This window comes from Ranitomeya imitator, chromosome 7, assembly GCF_032444005.1.
Source record: "Ranitomeya imitator isolate aRanImi1 chromosome 7, aRanImi1.pri, whole genome shotgun sequence".
Classification (NCBI taxonomy): Eukaryota; Metazoa; Chordata; class Amphibia; order Anura; family Dendrobatidae; genus Ranitomeya; species Ranitomeya imitator.
Window position 1 is genome coordinate 55,810,518 of NC_091288.1, and position 22,226 is coordinate 55,832,743.

Sequence of the window (22,226 nt, forward strand, 5' to 3'; positions counted from 1 at the left end):
TAAAAAACGACGCACGCGTCGCAAAACGCAGCGCTTTTGCGTGCGTTTGCATGCGTTTTTTCGTGCGTCGTGCGTTGCGTCGCCGACGCAGCGGCGCGCAACACTAATCTGAACGTAGCCTTTGAAAGGAATCTGTCACGTGTTTTTTGCCACCTAATCAAGATGAGGGGGCAGAGCCCCTTATTCCAGCCATGTGTCACTTACTGGGCAGTGTGCATAGAATAACTGTTTTATCAGCAGGAGGTCATCACTAGAGGACTAGAAAACCTGTTACCTGTCTAGCGCGGGCTGAATGCTACTCTGCTAAAGTCAGTGTTTTGGCTGCAGCAGTGATGTCACTGACAGCTCACATCAACGCTGCAGCCAATCAATAAAAGGTTTGCGGCTTGGAGGTGGTAGATAGCACAAACTACTGTGATCAATGATTAGCTGCAGCCATGATGTACACTGTCAACATTAGGTCACCGCTGAAAAGAAAAAAATCTACCAAAGACGACCCAAGACTGTCGAGCAGCTACAATCCTACTTAAGATTTACCAATTGTTTCATTTTCATGTTCTTGGGGTTCTATATTCCAAAAGACCCAGACATCTAATATATGTGCTATCTGTTTCTTAAGTGAGCTGTGTAATTAGGCAAAATCCCCCGGCGCTCGATAGTAACTGAACTAAAACACAGAAGTATTGTCAGGCAAGGCTGGAGCCGCTCCTCATCGCTAGTCACCGGCCGACCGCTGGGACAGGCGGCAATGAATGGGGCAATAGTCATCTCCTCATTCAGATGCCAGCCTCAGATACAAGTTTGGCCATCTGTAAATCTAGTTTCAAGGCACATAGGCATAAGAAAAAGAAGGAAGCATTATAAATGTGCCAATTCAAAGGAATCAGTCCCATAGAATATATTTGCACGCATGGACGGCCATCAATCCTGGGCACATCAGGAGATGGGGGGCCCCTGATGATGCTCAGCAAGTTATTATCTACGATACAGATTGGTGATCATTTGCAGAGATGAAATCATCCTTTAGGCTAGTAAACTGAGTAACGAGAATCAATTTATGGTCATTGAATGCTTGACTTAAATCGTTCGCTGTGTTAATCAACCCAAGCTTAAAAAAAATTAAGCAACTTTGCAAAAACCCTACGTTAAACATATCCAACCAATCAGAAAAGGCACCAGGGATGTCACAGATCGTGGGACGCTCAATGTTCTCGTCCGGCAGAAACGGCCCCTGGAAATCAATTTGCTGAACTCTATACATGGTAACAGACTACAAATAGAAGTCATTTAGCGCAGCGCCAACATTAGATAATCCCCATTTTTGGGCCCCTGTCACCTAATTTTTTTATGAACCCCAAAGAGAATGGTGAGAAATGGAAATAGATTATGGTAGAAGAAACGCATCGGAAAATCTGAGCAATTCAAAGAATAAGTCCCAATTTATGAACTGGGGAAAAAAATGCCTTAAAGAGGACGTAAAAAATAATAAAACTTGAGCTACTGTACTTCATGGCTGATACAGTTTTTTTTCAGTTAGTCAAGAAAAAGGTATCTTTTCTTACAACTTTGGGTTCTTCTAGTCCTCTGTTTTCCCACATTAGAAATGTATGAATAAACTGACAACTGGGTGTTACCAGTCTTGGGTGTGCCCCTGCACAGTCTGACATTGTCCAATCAGGGCTGGCAGTACTAAACTGTAAGGGCACAAGGGGAGGATGGGAACTCCCAGTTGTCAATTTAGGTATACATTATAGAAGGAAGGGTACAAAAACAAATCTCAGAATTTTCATTTCTTTGGGACTAATTCTTAAAACAGACCGGTGGAGAGCGTTGAGATTCTAAGAGTATTTAGAATATTTCTGCCGGAACAGCGTCCACCTTTGATCCATAAAATACACTTCCTTCTATCCAGCTCCAGACGTAGTGCTCATCATAGGACGAGGCCTGCACATAACATGGGCGCACACAATGCAGATTTCACGTGTCCGCTGCTCAACAAGCCTCCTGATAAGTAAGGCAAACACCACACCCGAGTGTGCACTGCGGCAGCGCGTAGCCGGCCGCTTCCTGGATAGCAGTCTTACATTAACGTACCTGGGCAGGTATGGCCCCAAATAACAGGTCTAACCAGCTGTGCGGCTCCCGTAATCCTCAGCCTGTGACTCATCCCTGTGTGTTGGGCCATTAATCTGCACTGAATGGCTACCATAGGTAAGAACGCTGCGGTGTGGCATGAAAGGACTAGAATGCAATAAGTCGTCCCAATTTCTCTGTCCAAATAAGAACCTATGAAAGAGTCTGAGCAGTCTCCGGTGGGATACAATTCATGAAGAGTCATCCATGCTGGCAGATCTACCTTCCTTTCTTAGGCAAGACTTGTACGATCTTGTCGGGCTATCCTAGGAATGATGTGTGAAGGACTCGGCACTTACATAGGAAAGTTCATCTAATACAACGGGATCATTTCAGCAAACCAGGCACTAATTAAAAATATGGCTTCTAAAAACACTTGTTATAAAGAGGAACTGTGAGCGGGTCAAAAATGGGCCACTTATTTTAGCCCTGCTGCTCCCACACTTTTTACATTTACTTTAAATCAATCGAATGGATTTGGAGAATATAGACCTTTTATGGTCTTTGGCAAGAGGGCGTGTCTCACAGGGTAATTATGCATAATGGGATTGACACGCCCCCAAAGAATCCAGTAGCACCGCCCCCGCTTAAAGACCATAAAAGTCGCCACTACATAACACGTGCTCACATCTCTGGAACCGGACAGCGGATACTAAAAAACCAAGGTGGAATACTCAGGGGAGCAGCGGGAACAGCTAAAACTGGTTAGCTTTGACCTGGTAATAGGTCCTCCCTAAAGGAGGCCAATTTATATTCTTCTTTTCTTCACTGGGCTTTTTTTTTCAGTTTTAGTTATTTCATACAGTTTATAAAGAAAAACCCTAAACAGGTGGAAAAGAAAAGAGAAAAAAAGACTAAATAAGACAAATGTATAAAAGCATATAGTCATATACCGGACTCAGAGGTCAAAAGGACAAGGTTTTGGCCTGTCGGGTTTTATAACTATATCTGGCATATATGTGCCAAGAACTTTTCCTGGGGTAAAGGCTAAATTCAGGTTTTTAAAGTGATGTAATCTCAGCCTTTGCCACAAAAAAAAAAGACCAGATCTCACAATACAAATTACACATTATTAGATTTCTTAGACCTGATGAGACAGTTGAACTGACTTTGAGAAAGCGAGGCAGAATGACTAGTAGGGGGGCAGCTCGAATTGGTCTTAGAAAATGCTAAATTTTAATATCAGATGAACAAACATTAAAAAAGGAGTATTCTGCCATTTTAATATTTATTTCAATAATAAGACCTAGGAAATCTATGTATTATGGAATGTGAAATCTGCTGACCGGTACTCTTGAAGACCCCTATAACCAGAAGGCACCCATTCTGCACGTCTAGGTTGTGATGTATGCATTCTAAAGCTTTCACTATGCTAAAGAGGGAAACTCACCTCAAATTAACGCCCCAGTGCTGGGAGTTTATAAACTACCAGTTCTTAAAGGGTTTTTTTTTTTCCAGAAAACTAACAAGTCCTGAGGATAGGGAATAACTTGCTGATCGCTGGAGGTCTGACCATTGGGACCACCAACGACACAGAGAATTGGGCTGAGGAACTCCAAGAACGGATCCACAGAGTGGAGATGCGCATGCTAGACCTCCGCTTCATTCATCGTCTACGGCACGGTGAGAAATAGTCGAGCGTTGTACTCGTCTTTCTCCAGCAGTCACATAGACAATGGATCGTGTGGAAGCAGAGTGTGTTCTTCATTTTTCCCAAAACTGAAAACTGGATTTGATCACCAAGTTCTCGGGACCCCCACCAATAATATTTCCAGACAGAATTACTTGGTAAATAGAACTTTGTGAATGCATTGCAAAACGTATTAGAGTCAAATTTACTTACATTGTTATTGCGGGTTTCAACTGCAGGAAACTTCCGAACAATAAACTTGACGGCAGATTCTAAGTTTTTGTCGATCAGGTATGAAGGCTTTGCTTTGGGATCGCCACATGCCTAGCGAAAAATTAATTAAAAACAAATTAGAAAAATGTTTGTTTTTTTTCCCCTTTCATTAAACTGCATGATTTTCGGAAAGTTTTTTTGTTTCAGAGTGAAATGAGAAAAAAAAAAAAGTTGTCAGAGCTGGAAACAAGAATGAACAAAAGTAAAAAAGAAATAATAAAAAAAAAACTCCTAAAGAAAAGAATAAGGTACAAATGTATGGAATGTTTAAAGCGGCGTGGAAAGCTCAAAACCTAAAAAGCAAATTAAAATATAGATCTACAAAATAAGAAAAGAAAAAAAATATTGAGGTAGAGAGATCAACAGCTATAACAAAACTGGTCGATGGGTGATAAAAGGAGAAAAGAATGGTTTGCTTTGCTAGAAATTAACTAAACTTCTCTGGCAATGATTGTGTTATCAGAAGACTGTAATAAAAACTAAGGCAAAAGTTTTTATCAACAGTATGTAATAATCTAAAGGAAAAAAAACAAACAAAAAACAAACATGGACGATTGCATGATGCACAAGACATGAAGATGCCGAGATGTTTGTCACCGATCACTTAGGTTATAATAAGAGATGAAAATATCCATTTCTGCTGCCTTAAAGAAGAACTCCAGCCACTGGGCCAAGCTACTCATCCGGAGGAGTCACCGGCCTCGCCTCTCATCTTTTTGACATGCAAGTTAAGAAAAAAGTTCCTCAAAGCATTGTGAATACAGAAATATTAAATATTAAGTTCTCCAAGGTTTCAATAAAAAGAACTCTGGAAAAAAAATCCTTATTGATCAAAAGATGGCTTGGTTCTCCAAAGAGTCGTGAAACACCATCAATGGTGGAAAAATCCTTGAGACCAGGAGGACCTCAAGAAGAACTTCCTTAGATATCAAGGGCTAAAATCCACGTGGGTCAATACTGGTTACTGATGACTAACTTTTTGGGGGTGATTCTTAATGATAGGGAAGAAATTTGGCTCCTAAATTGGGGTCTCAAAATATTAACCTACCTAATGATGGATGGGTTACATCATGGAGAAAGTTTAGAGTTTGAGAGTTGTTTGGGGGCAATACTTTGTATAAATATACTGGATAATAATCTGTATGAAGATCCGTCTTAAGACGCGTAGCCATATTGATAAGGACATCCTCTCAGGTTAGAAGTTAGAACTTTTTAGCCCAAAAGTTTAGAGCTATGGGTTATTTTACATGAGACAGGATTTGGATGCTTTCCTTTCTTCTAGTTTTTGGATTTCCATGTTGTTGGTAAATTACCATGAAATTTTACGTTTGGAGTGATTTTTGTTTTTCCCCTCATGAGACTTATTGTATCTTATCCCCCCGGGGGGGCTTATTTATTGCATTCTCCTGTAGCAACTAAATTTATACAACTGAATGAAATCAATCGAATCATTTAATGTTAATCGAAATGTTTTGAGAAAATTGCATAACAGCTAGTGATGAGTGAACGTGCTGGATGAGGCGTTATCTGGGCATGCTCGGGTGCTAACAGAGGGTCTTCGGCGTGCTCAGATAATATATTTGAGTCCCCACGCCTCCATGTCTCACCGCTGTCTGACAGCCGCCTCACATGCAGGGATTGATTACCTGTTTGTTAGGCAATCCCTGCCTGTGTTGCAGCCGTCAAACAGCGGTGAGACATGGAGGCGCGGGGAGTCAACAATTTTCGAGCACCCGGATAACTCCTTATCGGAGCACGTTCGCTCATCACTAACTGTTCCATGCAGCTCTTCTGCCACTTTTTGCCCCATGCATAATGGGAAAGACAAGCAGTAACAGATCTGTACACTTGACAATTGTTTTTTGTTGTTTTTACATGCAGACTTGCAGCAAACATAAGCAACGTACAAGATGACCGCCTAGCACTTCTAGCTGGATTTTTATAAAGAATCTGTCAGGAGGCTTTTGCCATGTAATCTGAAAGCTGCATGATGTGGGGGCAGAGAGCCTGATTACAGGAAGGGGGGGTGTCACTTACTAAACTGTGTGCCGTTTCAATAATATCAGCGTTATCACTACAGGACTAGAAGGCGCGAGGCAGCTAGTCAACTGCTCGGTGTAACCCCGGCCCATACATTATAGACATGTACGGTGCGGAGGGGGAGGCTTTTTAATCAATGTGTAAGAATCAAGGAACCAAATGTAGGCCTGCCTGGGCTACGCAGGCTCGATTAGAAGTATATTCCACCATTATACTCTCATATGTTCAGAGAACCAGACCCACTGTTCTATTTATTGAACAATTATCCCTCTTCCTGACTAGCAGAATGTGGTCCTTTTGTGGGCAAAACTGGTATATGTGGAAATCCGTCCATATAACGGAGGCCTTAAAGGCTACTTTCACACTAGCGTTTTTTGACGTCCGTCGCAATGCGTCGTTTTAGAGTAAAAACGCATCCTGCAAATTTGCCCGCAGGATGTGTTTTTTCTCCATAGACTTTCATTAGCGACGCATTGCGACGTATGGCCACACGTCGCATCCGTCATACGACGGATGCGTCGTGTTTTGGCGGACCGTAGGCACAAAAAAACATTCCATGTAATGTTTTTTGGTGCGTCAAGTCCGCCATTTCCGACCGTGCATGCGCTGCCGGAACTCCGCCCTCTCCTCCCCGGACCTTACAATGGGGCAGCGGATGCGTTGTAAAACTGCATCCGCTGCCCACGTTGGTTTTTTTCGCATTTTGCGTCGGTACGTCGGGCCGACGCATGGCGACGGCCCCGTACCGACGCTAGTGTGAAAGGAACTGAACAGAGCTGTCACCCCAGACATTCATATCAAGGACTCTGCCCCTATATAAATTCTTGTACTCTACATTTTACTCATTTTGCTTTATAGAAATAGTTTTATGAGATATGTAAATGAGGAGGCTTTGGTGCATCATTTCATCCCCTCAATTACCATCCTCTGCATCTCCTATCATGGTGATTGACTGCGGTCACTTTGGAGATTTGCCAGATATAAATCCCCAGTCTTCAACATACTGACTCCGAAGGAGGCAAGAGCTCATACACAGTGTCGTTGTGTGTGCAGGTGCGTTCTCATCCCCATAGTGTGGGGCAGCCAGTAGCTACACACATGATCACTAAGCGGCGGGCGGCTGATGCCGACAGGAAAGGGAGATGAGAAAGTGCACGCACGCACGCTGACACTGTGTGCAAGTGCTCGCTCCCTGCAAGTCAGAAAGGTCTCATTGCCCTCTCCTGTCACCAACGGCCACCTACTGCTTTGTGCTCCTGTGTGCAGCAATCGGCCGCTATACACAGAAGAGATTAGAGTGCGTCTGAACTCACCGACAGTGTGCGTTCTCGATCCCTGCAGTGTCAGTGTGCGCCCGGCTGAGTATTTAGATCAGGCAGTGATGACATGTGAGTGACATTAATCACCATAAGAAGAACAGAGAATGGTAATTGAGGGAGCGGAATGGTGTACTAAGCCATGGGTTACGACAAAGGTGAACTAAAGCCCCTTCAATTTCCCTTCAGCTTTTTTATACAGTACAAAATTACTAAAATCTACAACACAAGTATGATTTTTATAGAGCCAAGTCCCTGATGTGAATGTCTAAATTTGAGTTTTGGGGCGACAGGCTCCCTTTAAAGCTGTAGGCTACTGTAATGCTTTGTGATAATGAATTCACACTGCTATATCTATACCAGTCGACCGATCCTTTTATGGCTACACTTCCGATAAGGCAGCAGAAATAGTCATCTCATTATAAACTAGGGTTAGGTTTTATTAATGACGTTTTTTAGAGGTAAAGCAGTACATCCTAAAAGGTACCGTAATATTGTCATTTGAGAAATGGATCATCTTCCTCTTTTTTTCCTTATTCCCTTACCTGAATTTTTCAAGTTTAGCTACAGGCCACCAAAACCACGGTCCTAGTACCACTGGAACTCACCATGAGTGGCCCGACACAACGGTCTAAATCGTCACAAGACTAGGGTCTCTTTATCTGGAGGTCTTAGCAGCATGGGGAACAGTATTCCAAAAAGGCACTTCCGTAATTGGGGGAACGGTAAGCAAGGAAGTGTGGGAGGTAGCAGGGGAAGGGACTGTGCAGATTAGCGCATATTACGGTATTCATATGCACCAAAACGGTAGAATTGTGTTTAGGCATGCTGGGAAAGTTCATCACGTATATCTGAAAAGTGAGGAACAAGGGTTGCAAAATATCTGGTCTACAGGCATCACTAATAAAAAAAAAAACGCTATAAAGAGGCGCTACAGTATATGCCACCGGTCTCTGCATGCTCCGTGGCACAGGGCAGCCGTCCTAGGAAGAAATGCTAATACCGTAACTATTTTTCTCATTGATCTTTTGGGCCATGCTGTAAAGATTACAGAAAGAAAAGTCAAGGTGTAAGAAACTGTTTCTAAAAAAGGCAAAGGGAAGGTGAAAAGCAATGCAAACCTTCCAAACTTGTCCTTGCTGGGAAAGCATTTAAATAAAGAGAGAGAGAATTACATAGAGACATTGTATAGCAAGCGAAACATGCAATATCGGAACAACGAGGAGCACACAGAAAACATCACATAAAGGCACTCTAACCCTGACAATGCAACCATCCACATGGCCAGTACAGAGGAGGAAAAAAGAATAGTGCAGCAGGGTCTTGGCACAACCAGAGATGGATCACCAAGTTTACAACATGACCGATTTCCACAGGGAATCCATCACATCTACCTCCCATGGAGGGGTGTAATCAACCCAAATCACGAGCTGCGGGAAAAAAAAATCAGAGTGGATTTTTGTGCGAGAGAGGTTATAGCCCCACATATTGGCTGTGGCCAAGACACGGACACAATCCACACCGACGTGCTGCATGGCGCAGTTTTCAAGCCATTATAGATGATGAATGGCCATTAAAGGTCTACTCGTGATTTGTTACATGTTTTGGGGGGTAAATACAAGTTTAATACGACTATCATAAATCCATATTCATTTTTACACCCACGTAAAAGATTTTCTTTCACCCATCCATTTATAAAATACTGAAGTAGGTAAACTGAACTTTTTTTTTGTTTAAAAAGAGGTGTATTGCCAGCACTTACTTCTGTGGTTATCTACCTGGGTGAAGGCTGGACACCAGACAACTGAGGGAATCCGGGTGCACACCAAAAAAAAAAAATCCCTTATAGTCCAAAAACAGAGAAAAAGGTGGCACTCACCATCCGGTAAACATGCCTTTATTTAGTCAATGACACGGGAACAGCGGGAGAGGAGTGGATACCTTCTGTGGAAGACAGCATAGGAACCGTGGAAGCACAGCTAGCACGAAACGGCCATCATCCACAGAAGGTATACGCTCCTCTCCCGCTGTCATGGACACTAAATAAAAGAATGTATACCGGATGGTGAATGCCACCTTTTTCTCGTTTTTGGACTAACCTTTTTTTTTTATCCATTGACAGAGTGGATAACACAGATGGAGCAAGCACTGAAGTATATAACATGTTGCCATTTCATTTGTTTTAGGTGGGCTGCAGACGAGAGTATGAAAGATCATCCGAGTTTCAGCCAGAAAACTCTTGACGATTTTCATGTGTGTACCATCCGTGCGTCCATTTCTTACGTTACGTGTGTGATCTGTGCGTCCATTTCTTACGTTACGTGTGTGATCTGTGCGTCCATTTCTTACGTTACGTGTGTGATCTGTGTGTCTATTTCTTACGTTTCGTCGGTGATCGGTGTGAACATATCTAAAGTCCGTTTCCATGGATGTACATAAAAAGTGAACATGATCAAGATGCCACTCGGATATTCTGCATGGGAAAAAAAAAACAAAAAACAAAAAAAAAACACACACACACACCCATAGACTTGAATGGGCTATTCCCATCAGATACTCAGAAGAAACTAATAACATGGGTCAGTGCGTTGTCCGTGTGATATCTGATCAGTCGGACAGCTCACATCCGATTTATACGTTGTTTGTCTGTATGAACCTTTATACAACTCCTCATAGCCTTTAATGGCAGAGTAAGATCCACAAAACAGATGAATACAGTATAGCTGAGTGGATCGGTACGCATGACTTATCCGGCATCCAGGTCACTGGTACCTGGTAGCTAGACAGCAGTCCTGCACATCTCTTACCTTCCAATGTTCCCGGGACATAATTTGATTTGGACTGAAGCAACGTAAGGCTACTTTCACACTTGCGTCGGTACGGGGTCGTCGTAATGCGTCCGCGCCACGTACCGACGCACGTTGTGAAAATAATGCACGACATGGGCAGCGGATGCAGTTTTTCAACGCATCCACTGCCCATTGTAAAGTCCCGGGGCGGAGGGGGCGGCGTTCCGGCCGCACGTGCGCGGTAGGAAATGGCGGATGCGACGAAACGTTACATTGAACTTTTTTGTGGCAACGGTCCGCCAAAACACGACGGATCCAGTGCACGACGGACGTGGCGTGTGGCCGTCCGTCGGCAATACAAGTCTATGGGAAAAAAAACGAATTCTGCGGGCACATTTGCAGGATCCGCTTTTTTCCCAAAACGACGGATGCCAAACGACGCAAGTGTGAAAGAGGTCTAATTAGTGCAATGTGACACATAGATGAGTTGCACTAGTCCCGGCTAACCAACAGCCATGATGGGGAGGTGAAAATGTCCACGGACTCACGCCTATCTGCCAGGGACTACGTCACTGGACACTGATCTGGAGTCCCACAACCTGAACCGCTCATCTGTAGAGAACAGGACACGCTCTGAATCTCATGACACGGATGTGTATATGGATCAATGAAGCTCTACAGTCATTGCGCCAGAGAAAAAAAAAAAAGGGACAGCACTAGGATGTGTACTATGGATGTGTGGATACAGCATAAATCAAAACTACCAACCAAAATATTGAAAAACGCACCAAACAGCGTGGCGACCATGTTTATGGCCACAGATGAACTGCTATGCAAGACGTTGCCCCCATGAGGATGATGACTGTTTTCATGAAAAAGCTGTGTATTAGCCGCACTGAATGACAATGGGGCTAATCTGCATGCAGATCCACGGCACAGCCGCAGCATGGCTCAGAGGGTCAGCCTTGGATTTAGGCAGCGGATCCCCCAGTAAACATCCAGGCATTTGATAAAGGCAGTGATTAACAAATCGAGGAAAAAGGCTTGGGAAAAAAAATCCTGGTCCGATGGAACCTCTACTCTTCACAGTACATAACATCCATTTTTTCATTCCCCCATCCGATTGTATTCAGTGTACTTGTGAATAGTGTGCACATTAGTCACCAGGCACGCAGACGCGTTCCACAAAGGCCATCAGTGACGATCTGCTGAGGTCCGATGCCAGCAGAATATTCCGGGGAATTGTATTAGCCCAGTCCTAATTTTGGAGGTCTCAATGTACTTGTGATGTTGACAGAAAAGAACAAAAAGAAGAGACAGTGCAGAAAGTCAGGTTATAAATCACCAGTTACAAAATACACAGAATATTATCAGGATGATTACTGCATATCTGGGTTAGAGTGCCTTTATGGTGGATACACTACAGCAGAAATAGGAACAAAACAGTTTTCTAATACAATTCCCTCCCACAACACAAAAATAATACAATCAAGTTACGGTAGTCAAAAACTACACAATAAACATAACAAGCAGACATAATGAGTCCTACAAGTGTCATCTCCTGCACCCTGTGTGTCATTATTTCCTGAAAATACGAGGGGTATTAGAAATAACATAATACATGTACAGTATCTACAGCAGGTTCATCAAATACTTAATAAAGGTATTATAGCCTTACATGTAGATGAGAAAAATATATATCTTCCCCACCCACTGCCCAAGCGGATTCTCACCTGTATACCAAAATACACACAAAGCCTAAAAATAAATCCTAAAGTCTCAGGCCTGACCACAATCATCTCCAACAACCACCCCCATCGCAACGTCATACACACAACGGTCTGGGAAGCTTAGCTGTAAAGCCGGCCGTACACATATGGCCTATGTCCACCAAGCCTGCAGATCACGACTGGTTTGGCCAATGGTTCAATGTGTGCGAGAGCCGACCAGTGATGGTCAGGAGTGAGGTCAATTGGGCATGTCTGATTGCTGATCGCATTGTTCTCTGTGAGATAAGACGTCGGCCAACTTGACAATCTCACAGAGTACAGGAGTGCTCGGAGGAACGAGCACTCCTATGTATGGGAGAGACAGCCAAGATGGCCTTCAGCTGAATAGCCATCTAATGTGTATGGCCACCATAAGGCTGATATCCTCACTCTGCCATCTAATATGTATGGCCACCATAAGACTGATATCCTCACACTGCCATCTAATATGTATGGCCACCATAGGGCTGATATCCTCACACTACCATCTAATGTGTATGGCCTCCATAAGGCTGATATCCTCACACTGCCATCTAATGTGTATGGCCACCATAAGGCTAATATCCTCACACTGCCATCTAATGTGTATGGCCACCATAAGGCTGATATTCTCACACTGCCATCTAATGTGTATGGCCACCATAAGGCTGATATCCTCACACTGCAGAACTGCTTTATGAGTCTTCCCCGTAACATGGAGGGAAATCTGTGGCAGATTTTTTAAATCAAAGGGGTTGTCCACTTTTGAGAACCCAACTTAATAAACCACTAAGGCCATGTTCACACGGCAGTATTTCATTTCGCTTGAGGTTCTGCAGTAGGAAAAAACTGAAGACTTTTTGGCAGTTTTCCCACCGATTACAGCTGATCATTGTAGCTGGCAGGATGGAGACAGCTTGTGATTAACTTATTCTCAATGTACCCTTCTAAAGAATTGGGATTGTTCAAAGAACCCTTCACTAGCTTGGTATGCACAGTCTGCCCAAAGCTATTTATCGGGAATGCTGATTTTGGCAGAGAATCAGAATCCAGTGGTCATTTTACGATGCAATTCCAAAAAATGAACCAGCCATGTGACTGACTGCTATGACGGCGGGATAGCTTTTTGTCTGACAGGCTGATAATTTTAGGCCCAATATTTCTGGACTGTGGAGATATTGACCATAGCAAGAAAGAAAGAATAGCTATATGTAGATAGATGACCTATGGAGAATTCCTTGGTGCAGCGGCTGGTTAATGTATATCGAGGAGACATCAATGTTATCATCGGCAGGGACAAGTGACCTTTCTCCAACTAGACAGGTTAGGAAACATGTTACTGTACTGACCCACAGAGCAGCTGTGTCGATGACAACATTTCCTGCTCTGCGCTCACATCCAATAGTCCATGCATCAGATATTTCATGTAACACCCATCAATGCCGAGGAACTGCTTCTCCTGTAGAAATACAGACACTCCCTTCCCCCGAGTCTGACATCGGCCCACACAGCACCCGGTAAAACTGGAATCATGTTCCTCCGAGGTGATAAACATAACTAAATTACGAATGTAGCATCCGAATAATGCGCTACGTTACGGCTTAAAATATTTGTCCGGGTAATCTTCCTCCACTTAACCCTTGTGGATCCAGGACCTGAGCACCACAGGGAAGGAAGCAATGATGTCCTGTTTATTGGTATATAAACAAGAGAAAAAGATAGCCCAAAAACGGAGTAACGATATAAATAACATGAACAATATTGTATATGCAGTTACATACTAGACGCCATGTGAATCAACATATCAATCCAAATAATGTCAATATTCTGCCCAGGCAGAGGCTTATATGTCAGCGGCCCATAGAAATTGAATAACCCTACTTATTAAGAAGAGGGGGGGGGCACTCTGGACATATCAAAAATATGATATACAGGTCCTTCTCAAAAAATTAGCATATAGTGTTAAATTTCATTATTTACCATAATGTAATGATTACAATTAAACTTTCATATATTATAGATTCATTATCCACCAACTGAAATTTGTCAGGTCTTTTATTGTTTTAATACTGATGATTTTGGCATACAACTCCTGATAACCCAAAAAACCTGTCTCAATAAATTAGCATATTTCACCCATCCAATCAAATAAAAGTGTTTTTTAATAAAACAAAAAAACCAACAAATAATAATGTTCAGTTATGCACTCAATACTTGGTCGGGAATCCTTTGGCAGAAATGACTGCTTCAATGCGGCGTGGCATGGAGGCAATCAGCCTGTGACACTGCTGAGATGTTATGGAGGCCCAGGATGCTTCAATAGCGGCCTTAAGCTCATCCAGAGTGTTGGGTCTTGCATCTCTCAACTTTCTCTTCACAATATCCCACAGATTCTCTATGGGGTTCAGGTCAGGAGAGTTGGCAGGCCAATTGAGCACAGTAATACCATGGTCAGTAAACCATTTACCAGTGGTTTTGGCACTGTGAGCAGGTGCCAGGTCGTGCTGAAAAATGAAATCTTCATCTCCATAAAGCATTTCAGCCGATGGAAGCATGAAGTGCTCCAAAATCTCCTGATAGCTGCATTGACCCTGCCCTTGATGAAACACAGTGGACCAACACCAGCAGCTGACATGGCACCCCACACCATCACTGACTGTGGGTACTTGACACTGGACTTCAGGCATTTTGGCATTTCCTTCTCCCCAGTCTTCCTCCAGACTCTGGCACCTTGATTTCCGAATGACATGCAAAATTTGCTTTCATCAGAAAAAAGTACTTGGGACCACTTAGCAACAGTCCAGTGCTGCTTCTCTGTAGCTCAAAAGTGGCTTTACCTGGGGAATGCGGCACCTGTAGCCCATTTCCTGCACACGCCTGTGCACGGTGGCTCTGGATGTTTCCACACCAGACTCAGTCCACTGCTTCCTCAGGTTCCCCAAGGTCTGGAATTGGTCCTTCTCCACAATCTTCCTCAGGGTCCGGTCTCCTCTTCTCGTTGTACAGCGTTTTCTGCCACATTGTTTCCTTCCAACAGACTTACCATTGAGGTGCCTTGATACAGCACTCTGGGAACAGCCTATTTGTTGAGAAATTTCTTTCTGGGTCTTACCCTCTTGCTTGAGGGTGTCAATGATGGCCTTCTTGACATCTGTCAGGTCGCTAGTCTTACCCATGATGGGGGTTTTGAGTAATGAACCAGGTAGGGAGTTTATAAAAGCCTCAGGTAGCTTTTGCATGTGTTTAGAGTTAATTAGTTGATTCAGAAGATTAGGGTAATAGGTCGTTTAGAGAACCTTTTCTTGATATGCTAATTTATTGAGACAGGTTTTTTGGGTTATCAGGAGTTGTATGCCAAAATCATCAGTATTAAAACAATAAAAGACCTGACAAATTTCAGTTGGTGGATAATGAATCTATAATATATGAAAGTTTAATTGTAATCATTACATTATGGTAAATAATGAAATTTAACACTATATGCTAATTTTTTGAGAAGGACCTGTGGAGTAGATAGCAAAGACTCAACAATATGGTCCAGCAGAATACAACCTGAATGTTGCCGGATAGCAAAATCATGGTCCAGAGTCCCGTGTACTTATGGCCACTGAATGAGCCAAACAATCCATAGGCGTGCACCGAAACGGCCCAATATAAGGCTCAAGAAAATAAAGTTCCCAAAGGGGAAAGCCGGGTATGATAGCCCTGGAAAGAGGGGGGGTGTGAGGGACCCATGGTGCACATGGGGTCTAGTATGTAACTGCATATACAATATTGTTCATGTTATTTACAGCGTTACAGGTAGCAAAAGAAAAAAAACATGTAGACCCGTTGAAGCGCAAGGACCGCGCGAAACGGCCGTCGTCTCCCCTGCTCGCATGAGCTCCTTTTCTTCTCCCCCGGCCATGAAGTTTTAATTGTGAAGACTCAATAAAATTTGCTACTTTGAAGATTGGTGAGTGCATCCTGCTTTTTTTCTGTTGCTACCTGGGACACGTATGTTATTTCATGGTTTTGCACCCGATATCTTTTTTGCCATGGCTGTTGCTGACATGATATAGCTTTTTAGTACCGGCTTTCCTGAAGATTATGGATTTAGTTGGGGCAGTGCTGTCCATATGCTATTTTCTCTCTTTTATTCATTTACATCGTTATGCCAATTGTTTTTGGGCTCAGGGTTTGACTTTAACCCATGAGTGGGTGTGATCTCTTGCTTTGTCATGCATTTTAAATGTTTTTATGTAATTTTGTGAGGTGATAATAAAGGATTTTCTTGATATTTACATACTTGTGGTTGTGCCCACCCCAATTGGTCTATCTTTTTCTCTTGTTTATGTACCGTATTTGTCATGTATAGACTAGGTAGAGCACCCCCCCCTTCTTTTCATTCATTTTTCCAAATTAGTGCACCCCTTCTTGTATATATATTTATCCTGTTTTTTGGTCACTCAACTCTGATTGCACGTTCCAGTCACTTGACCGCTGCAGCCAGTCACCCGGATATGCCTCAGACGGTGTCCCGTTCCAATCACCTGACCGCTGCAGCCAACAGAACTGGGCGTCATTGCTTTCTGTCCCAGCAGAGACCTCTGCGGGGGCCAGCGGATGACCATAAGAAAGGGTCACTCTTTTCTGTAAGTGAAAGGAATGATCAGCTTCATAGTAGGAATCTTTGCTGAATCCATTTCCTTAATTGAATACATCTTCACTTAAAAGGTTTCTACCAAGGTAAAGGGATTATCCAGGATTTTATATTCTTTAATATGGGCCTGACAACTAACAAGCAAGTAGTTGCTACCTACTGACTGTTGTGCCCAGCGCCGATCTCTGCAGTCACATTTGGGGGATGTCACATCGACAGAGGTGCGGGTTCTCTTCTGCTCCGCTCTGTTGAGGGGGCATGACTGCCGATGTCTTGCTGATAGACAGCCGGGCACTTTTCCCATTTGATTTGAACAAAATTAACTCATTTAGAAAATAGGTGGCAGCAAAACATCTAAAAAAAACAAACAAAAACTGGAGACAAGGTTTAGAAAAGGCAGGAAAAGTAAGTGATATATTAATGAAAAAAAAACAGCTGGAGGGTCAAATTTCAACTAAGTCACAGAACTGTGTATAATAAGCATATTAGAGAGGCAGAGTCTCTCAGAAGCAAACAAGGTCAGATGTTCACCAATTTGAACTGCCGTCTAAAAATGATGGAACAATTTCAGAAAAATGTTCAAGGTAAAATTGCAAAGGTTTTGAATCTCCCGCCATCTATTGTACATAATATCAGAAAAATCATGAGTCAATTATGGATGCTCACGGTCTACGGGCCCTCAGGTGGCACCGCATGGGCTCAGGAATACTTCCAGAAATCATTGCCTAAGCACAGTTTGCCGACCCTCCAGCTTGTTATCAGCGCCCAGTTCCTGCATCTCTGACGGTAGGGGCTGCATTACTGCCTATGGCCGGAGCAGCTTACACATCTTGAAAGACGCGATCAGTGAAGAGCATTATATAGAGGTTTCAGGACAACATATGCTCCCATCCAGACAGCGCCTGTTTCAGGGGAGGTACTGCACCCATCACAGCAGCACAGCTTCACAAATGAAGGGTTTAGGGGATGAATCGGCCGCCTGCAGTCTAGGACCATTCGTTAAAATTAAACATTTGTCACATTATGAAACGAAAAATCCATCAAAGACCCCGGACTGTGGAGCAGCGAGAACCCTACAGAAAAGAATAGGAGAACGTTCCTCTCTCAATACTCCAGCAATTGGGTCTTATCACTTCCCAGTTCGAAAAAGTAGAGATGATGCTACACAATGGAAGACACGGTCCTGTCCCAACTTTTTTGAGATGTGTTGCAGCCATCAGTTTCTAAATTAGCTCATTTTTTTCTTAGTTCCATGTTCTGCCGTGAACAAAATATGGCAATAATGGATTTCTAAATCATTGCCTCCTTGGTTTCTTTACACTTTACCAAATGTCCCAACTTTTTTGGAATTGGGGTTGTATAGATAAATATTATAATGAGAAAGTGATTTCCAAATTATTTGCTTTAAAATAAAAAAAAAAAGTTTTACTGATCCTGAAAAAGCACTACAAAGTGGCGGCCACTAAGTGCTTACTTCTGTCTGACCAGCTGCCTGCTGTCAAGTATTATCTGTAGAGATGCATTACAGTAAGTGGGGCAGGTCTGTAGGCCTCCGCTCCTGCCTTTGATGCAGACTTTTAGATCGGAGACAGGCGCAATGAAAGCTCAGAAGCGAGGGCAATGAGAGTTCCAGCTCCTATTGTACTAGCAGAATGCTGCTGAAAACCTACCTACTACAAAAGAGTGAAAGGCAAGATACATAGCCTGAGAATTGGAATAAATCAGACTAGTATGTGCACTGAAAGCAATTTTAATTTGCTGTTGGGGATAAAGTCAGCAAGACCATTTGAGAAATATTATGTGAAAGGACAGCAAATCTTAGAGATTCTGTAAGTGTTAGATGGAAATATCCCTTTAAAATAAATCTTCAATGGGAAACCAAATTTCAGTTCCTCTTCTCACATCAACACCAAATTTCTAAGGTGGCTGAAATCTTTTTTTGTACATTTTATCTTTTGCAGGGTGTAACAGGCCGGCTTTCGGTGCCGTCACTGCGGTGGGGGCAGCTCCACTGATCTAGCAGTATGGGCGTCATTAATAGTCTGTAACGGACACTGTGCATTACATCTGTGTGAGTGGCGCCCTACACAAGCCTCATCCATGTGCATTAAAAATGCAGCCGCCCCCTCCATGAATGGTCGGTGTGCGAGTGGTTGTTTAAATCAGTATTTTGCATCAATGCTTCCCCCGTCTTCATCACCGGGGGGCTGCTGCATCCTGCAGGACATTAGTATTGTGACCTGGTGTCGGTAAGCATGACTGACTTTTTTTTGTTTTTGGAACATCTGAATTCTGTGCTCAATGTCATCATTTCATTTTTAAGGGTTTCTGCAAATTCACGACTTGCTGGAAAAATGATCTGTATACACGACATAGCTATTCAGCAGCCATGATGAATGTCAGCCGCACTGTTTCCCTCCTACACAACCCTGGATTGCTCAGAGGCGGCTCAGCAGAGTTTTAATTGATATGTCAAGAAACGCAATCCACTAAAAATCTGACTATTCAGACCCCTCTGGGGTAAAGAACAAAAAGGGACTTAAATTTGGGGAAAAGACTTTTAGGCTATGTGCACACGTTGCAGATTATTTGCGTTTTTTTAGCATTTTTGCGCTATAAAAACGCTATAAAACCGCAAATAATCGGCATACATTAAGCATCCCATCATTTATAATGGAATCCGCAATTTCTGTGCACATGACGTGCGTTTTTCCGCATGAAAAACGCATTGCGGAAAAATAATGAACCTGTTCATTATTTTTTTGCGGATTTCCCACTGTCTAATGCATTGGGAAATGTCTGGGAAAAAACGCGCAAAAAAACGCATGCGGATTTCATGCGGAAATCTGGCAGAAATGTCCAGATTTCCACAGGAATTTTCTGCATGAATTCCTGAACGTGTGCACATAGCTTTAAAGGAGACATGTTGTCTTATGTACCGTAATATATTGTTTCCCATTTCCTCCATGTTCTCAGAACTCTGCTTGCTGACGATGAATGTAATCAGGTTTTCAGAGGCTTGTCATTCAGAAAATCACCAGTGTTCGGGTTCACTTACCCTGCACGATCTGCGCTATATTGTTCTGTGTTCACAGGCCGCCACTGCTCTCGGCAGCGCAGATTATGTTTACACAGGCAGCTGTGCTGCCGACAATGATGGCAAATCATCTGCAGCAGCACTGGGAAGAGTCGGCCAACTTCAAAGTAGATTTTTCCCTGAAACCCCAGAGCGTTTGGGCAGTACGGATTGCCCGACAGGTTCCCTTTCACTCCATGGCATGTCAATTCTATAATGTGTCTTCTTATAGAATGGAAATGTGAAAGCTGCAGTCAAACAGTGGCCACTGATTGGAAACACTGGATTTTGCATTGATTTTAGTGAAGTTACAGCAAAAACTATGTAGTTTGTACAAAGTGCAAATTATTTTTGCAGTAAAGAACCCCAGGTGAAAGCAGCTTCTATAAGGAACCAATTATCAAGTTCACAGATTTCATTAAAGGGGTTGTCCGGGGTAAATTGATCTTATTCCAAAAAGTTCAAGCTCTAGAAAAATAACTCGCCAACTCCTTCTCTGGCCTTTGTCGACAGGTTGCAGCAGTGATCGCATAACTACAGGGCACAAGACCACTGCAGCCAATCACGAGGGTTGCAGTCATGATGTCGCCTTTGCAACCTGTCAAAAAGGAACAGCGCAGCAGAGGAGAGGCAGCACTGGATTAGGGGCAGGCGAGAATAGCAGAGTTAGGTCAGACGGTGCGCCAAACTATTGGGGTACATCATTATGTGTAAACAGATGACGATAAAGCAAACTGAAAAGTGGAAGAAAAAAAGGAGGTAACAATTGTTCACCCCAATGCAGTTTGCACATTCACAGTGATTGCAGGATGTAAAGTGAATGTTGATTGTCAATTTTCAGCCTTAATATTAATGTCTATCCAAGTAGTGGGAAAGACTGTAACCACTCTTTTAAAGGATTTTTTTTTAAATATTTATTTATTTTTGTAGCTGAAACTTGTGTTAAGTCACTGTACATATCAATTTCCCATTGCTTTAACCAGAGTGCAAAGTGGAATCTGACCACAAAACCACAATGGTTCAGATCAGTAGTTTTGCATTGCCTTCAGTAGAGGAAGTTGCTAGCATCTGATTGCTGGTAGACCAAGAAAACAGACAGCTGATAAGTCAGTGCTCTACATGGTGACTAATAATCACACATAAATAAAGGCTCGTGGCAACAAGTCATGAGGCCTCTGACCCTGACACCAGAACAGTTTTAGTAAACCAAGCGTTACATGGCGTAATGTGCTCCCGTCAGAGAAAGCACCTTATGGTCATTTATAAAACCCATGTGGCTGCCATCGAGAACCGCGTTATTCGTGTGCGACTGTGCAGGTCTCAGAATAACGCACAGACATTGAGAAATAGTGGTGTACTGCCATTAGGTTACATCATCTACAATATAGTGCACGGTTAGGCGGTAAATCAAAGCGAATACCTGTAAAAATCACACAATTTGAAAGGGGCCACAAAGTCCATCTTGTAATTGGCACTGGCACTTGGAGAAGTAGTAACTAAAAGCTATGAAGAGAGTCCATGGCAGATCTTGATGTCAAGAGTAAAAACTACAGAAAAAGAAAACCGAAGCCATTGTGCATAGCAGTCATAGCTGTGCGCAGTGTGTGTCAGTAATCCCAAAGTCGACACCAAGAGCGGATGAGAGCGTGACAACAAGTATGAGACTTGCATACATGCGGTCACTTGCCAACTAGACGTGCGAGGCCTTGCTTAATACAAGTCTAGTCAGGCTGTGGCCGGGAGAATGCACATTGCATACTTGCAGTTGTATGATCGCCCGCTCCTGGCGACTCCTGACCGTGCGCACTGTGAGGATTCACAAGTCTGAGGTTACAGTGATTGCAGATTGGAGCCTCAACTCTGGACAACCCCTTTAATGGTTCTTGTAATGTCCATCTCCAGATTTAACCAAAAAGACATTCCTGTTTTTCTCTCAGTCCATAAAATACAAATTTACCGTAAGACAACCGTCTTAATAGATCAAATGAAGATCAAAAAACTCATCAGTCTGGACAAATTATAAGATCAATGTAGTAAATGAAATTGCAGATATATAATCTATGAGGGATAAAAAGGAGAACAATAGACAGCAATGAGTGAAATACATATACCCTGTACGCAGTACATGTATTTCTATACTTCACCTTGTCGTGTGCTTTTTATACGTTTTTACTCAAGATGTGTCTGGCAGCCACTTCTCTCTGATTTCAGCCTCTGATCACATCATGGTGGGGGCGATGTTCTGCGCATAGACCGAGGGGGAAAACAATGAGCCCTAATTTATGCCTTGTGTGCCATACTGTGCTACTAAAAGAAGAAGAAATAGAGCTTCCTGGTGTCATTCCTCAGACCTGGTTTCGTAGAAGCACAGTAATTACGGCTCACCTTGTGGAGCATGATCAAACAATTGCCTTCAAAAAAGAACCCCCCCCCCCACACACACACACACACCACTGCATCTGTGCGGTCTATTCCCAGGATCCAGAACACCCGCAAAGTAAAGCAAAATTTTATACGTAGCTTCCAAGAAAGCACCCGAGCAAGCCTGAATCTTCTTCAGTAAGTGCTGTGAGGACGCA

At 43.0% G+C, this 22,226-nt stretch overlaps 1 protein-coding gene across 2 annotated transcripts in view; it reads right to left on the reverse strand.

Annotated features, from left to right (window-relative positions):
* The window catches only part of NCKAP1 (NCK associated protein 1), a 156,759-nt gene that overhangs the window by 119,094 nt on the left and 15,439 nt on the right, over positions 1-22,226 (reverse strand). The window contains exons 2-3 of one of the 2 annotated variants that reach the window (XM_069733249.1): positions 8,514-8,531; positions 3,977-4,087 (exon numbers count right to left, since the gene is read on the reverse strand). In XM_069733249.1, the coding sequence (XP_069589350.1) occupies positions 3,977-4,087; positions 8,514-8,531 (129 nt within the window). The remainder of the gene's footprint in view (positions 1-3,976; positions 4,088-8,513; positions 8,532-22,226) is intronic. The other variant, XM_069733250.1, reaches the window with a different exon arrangement.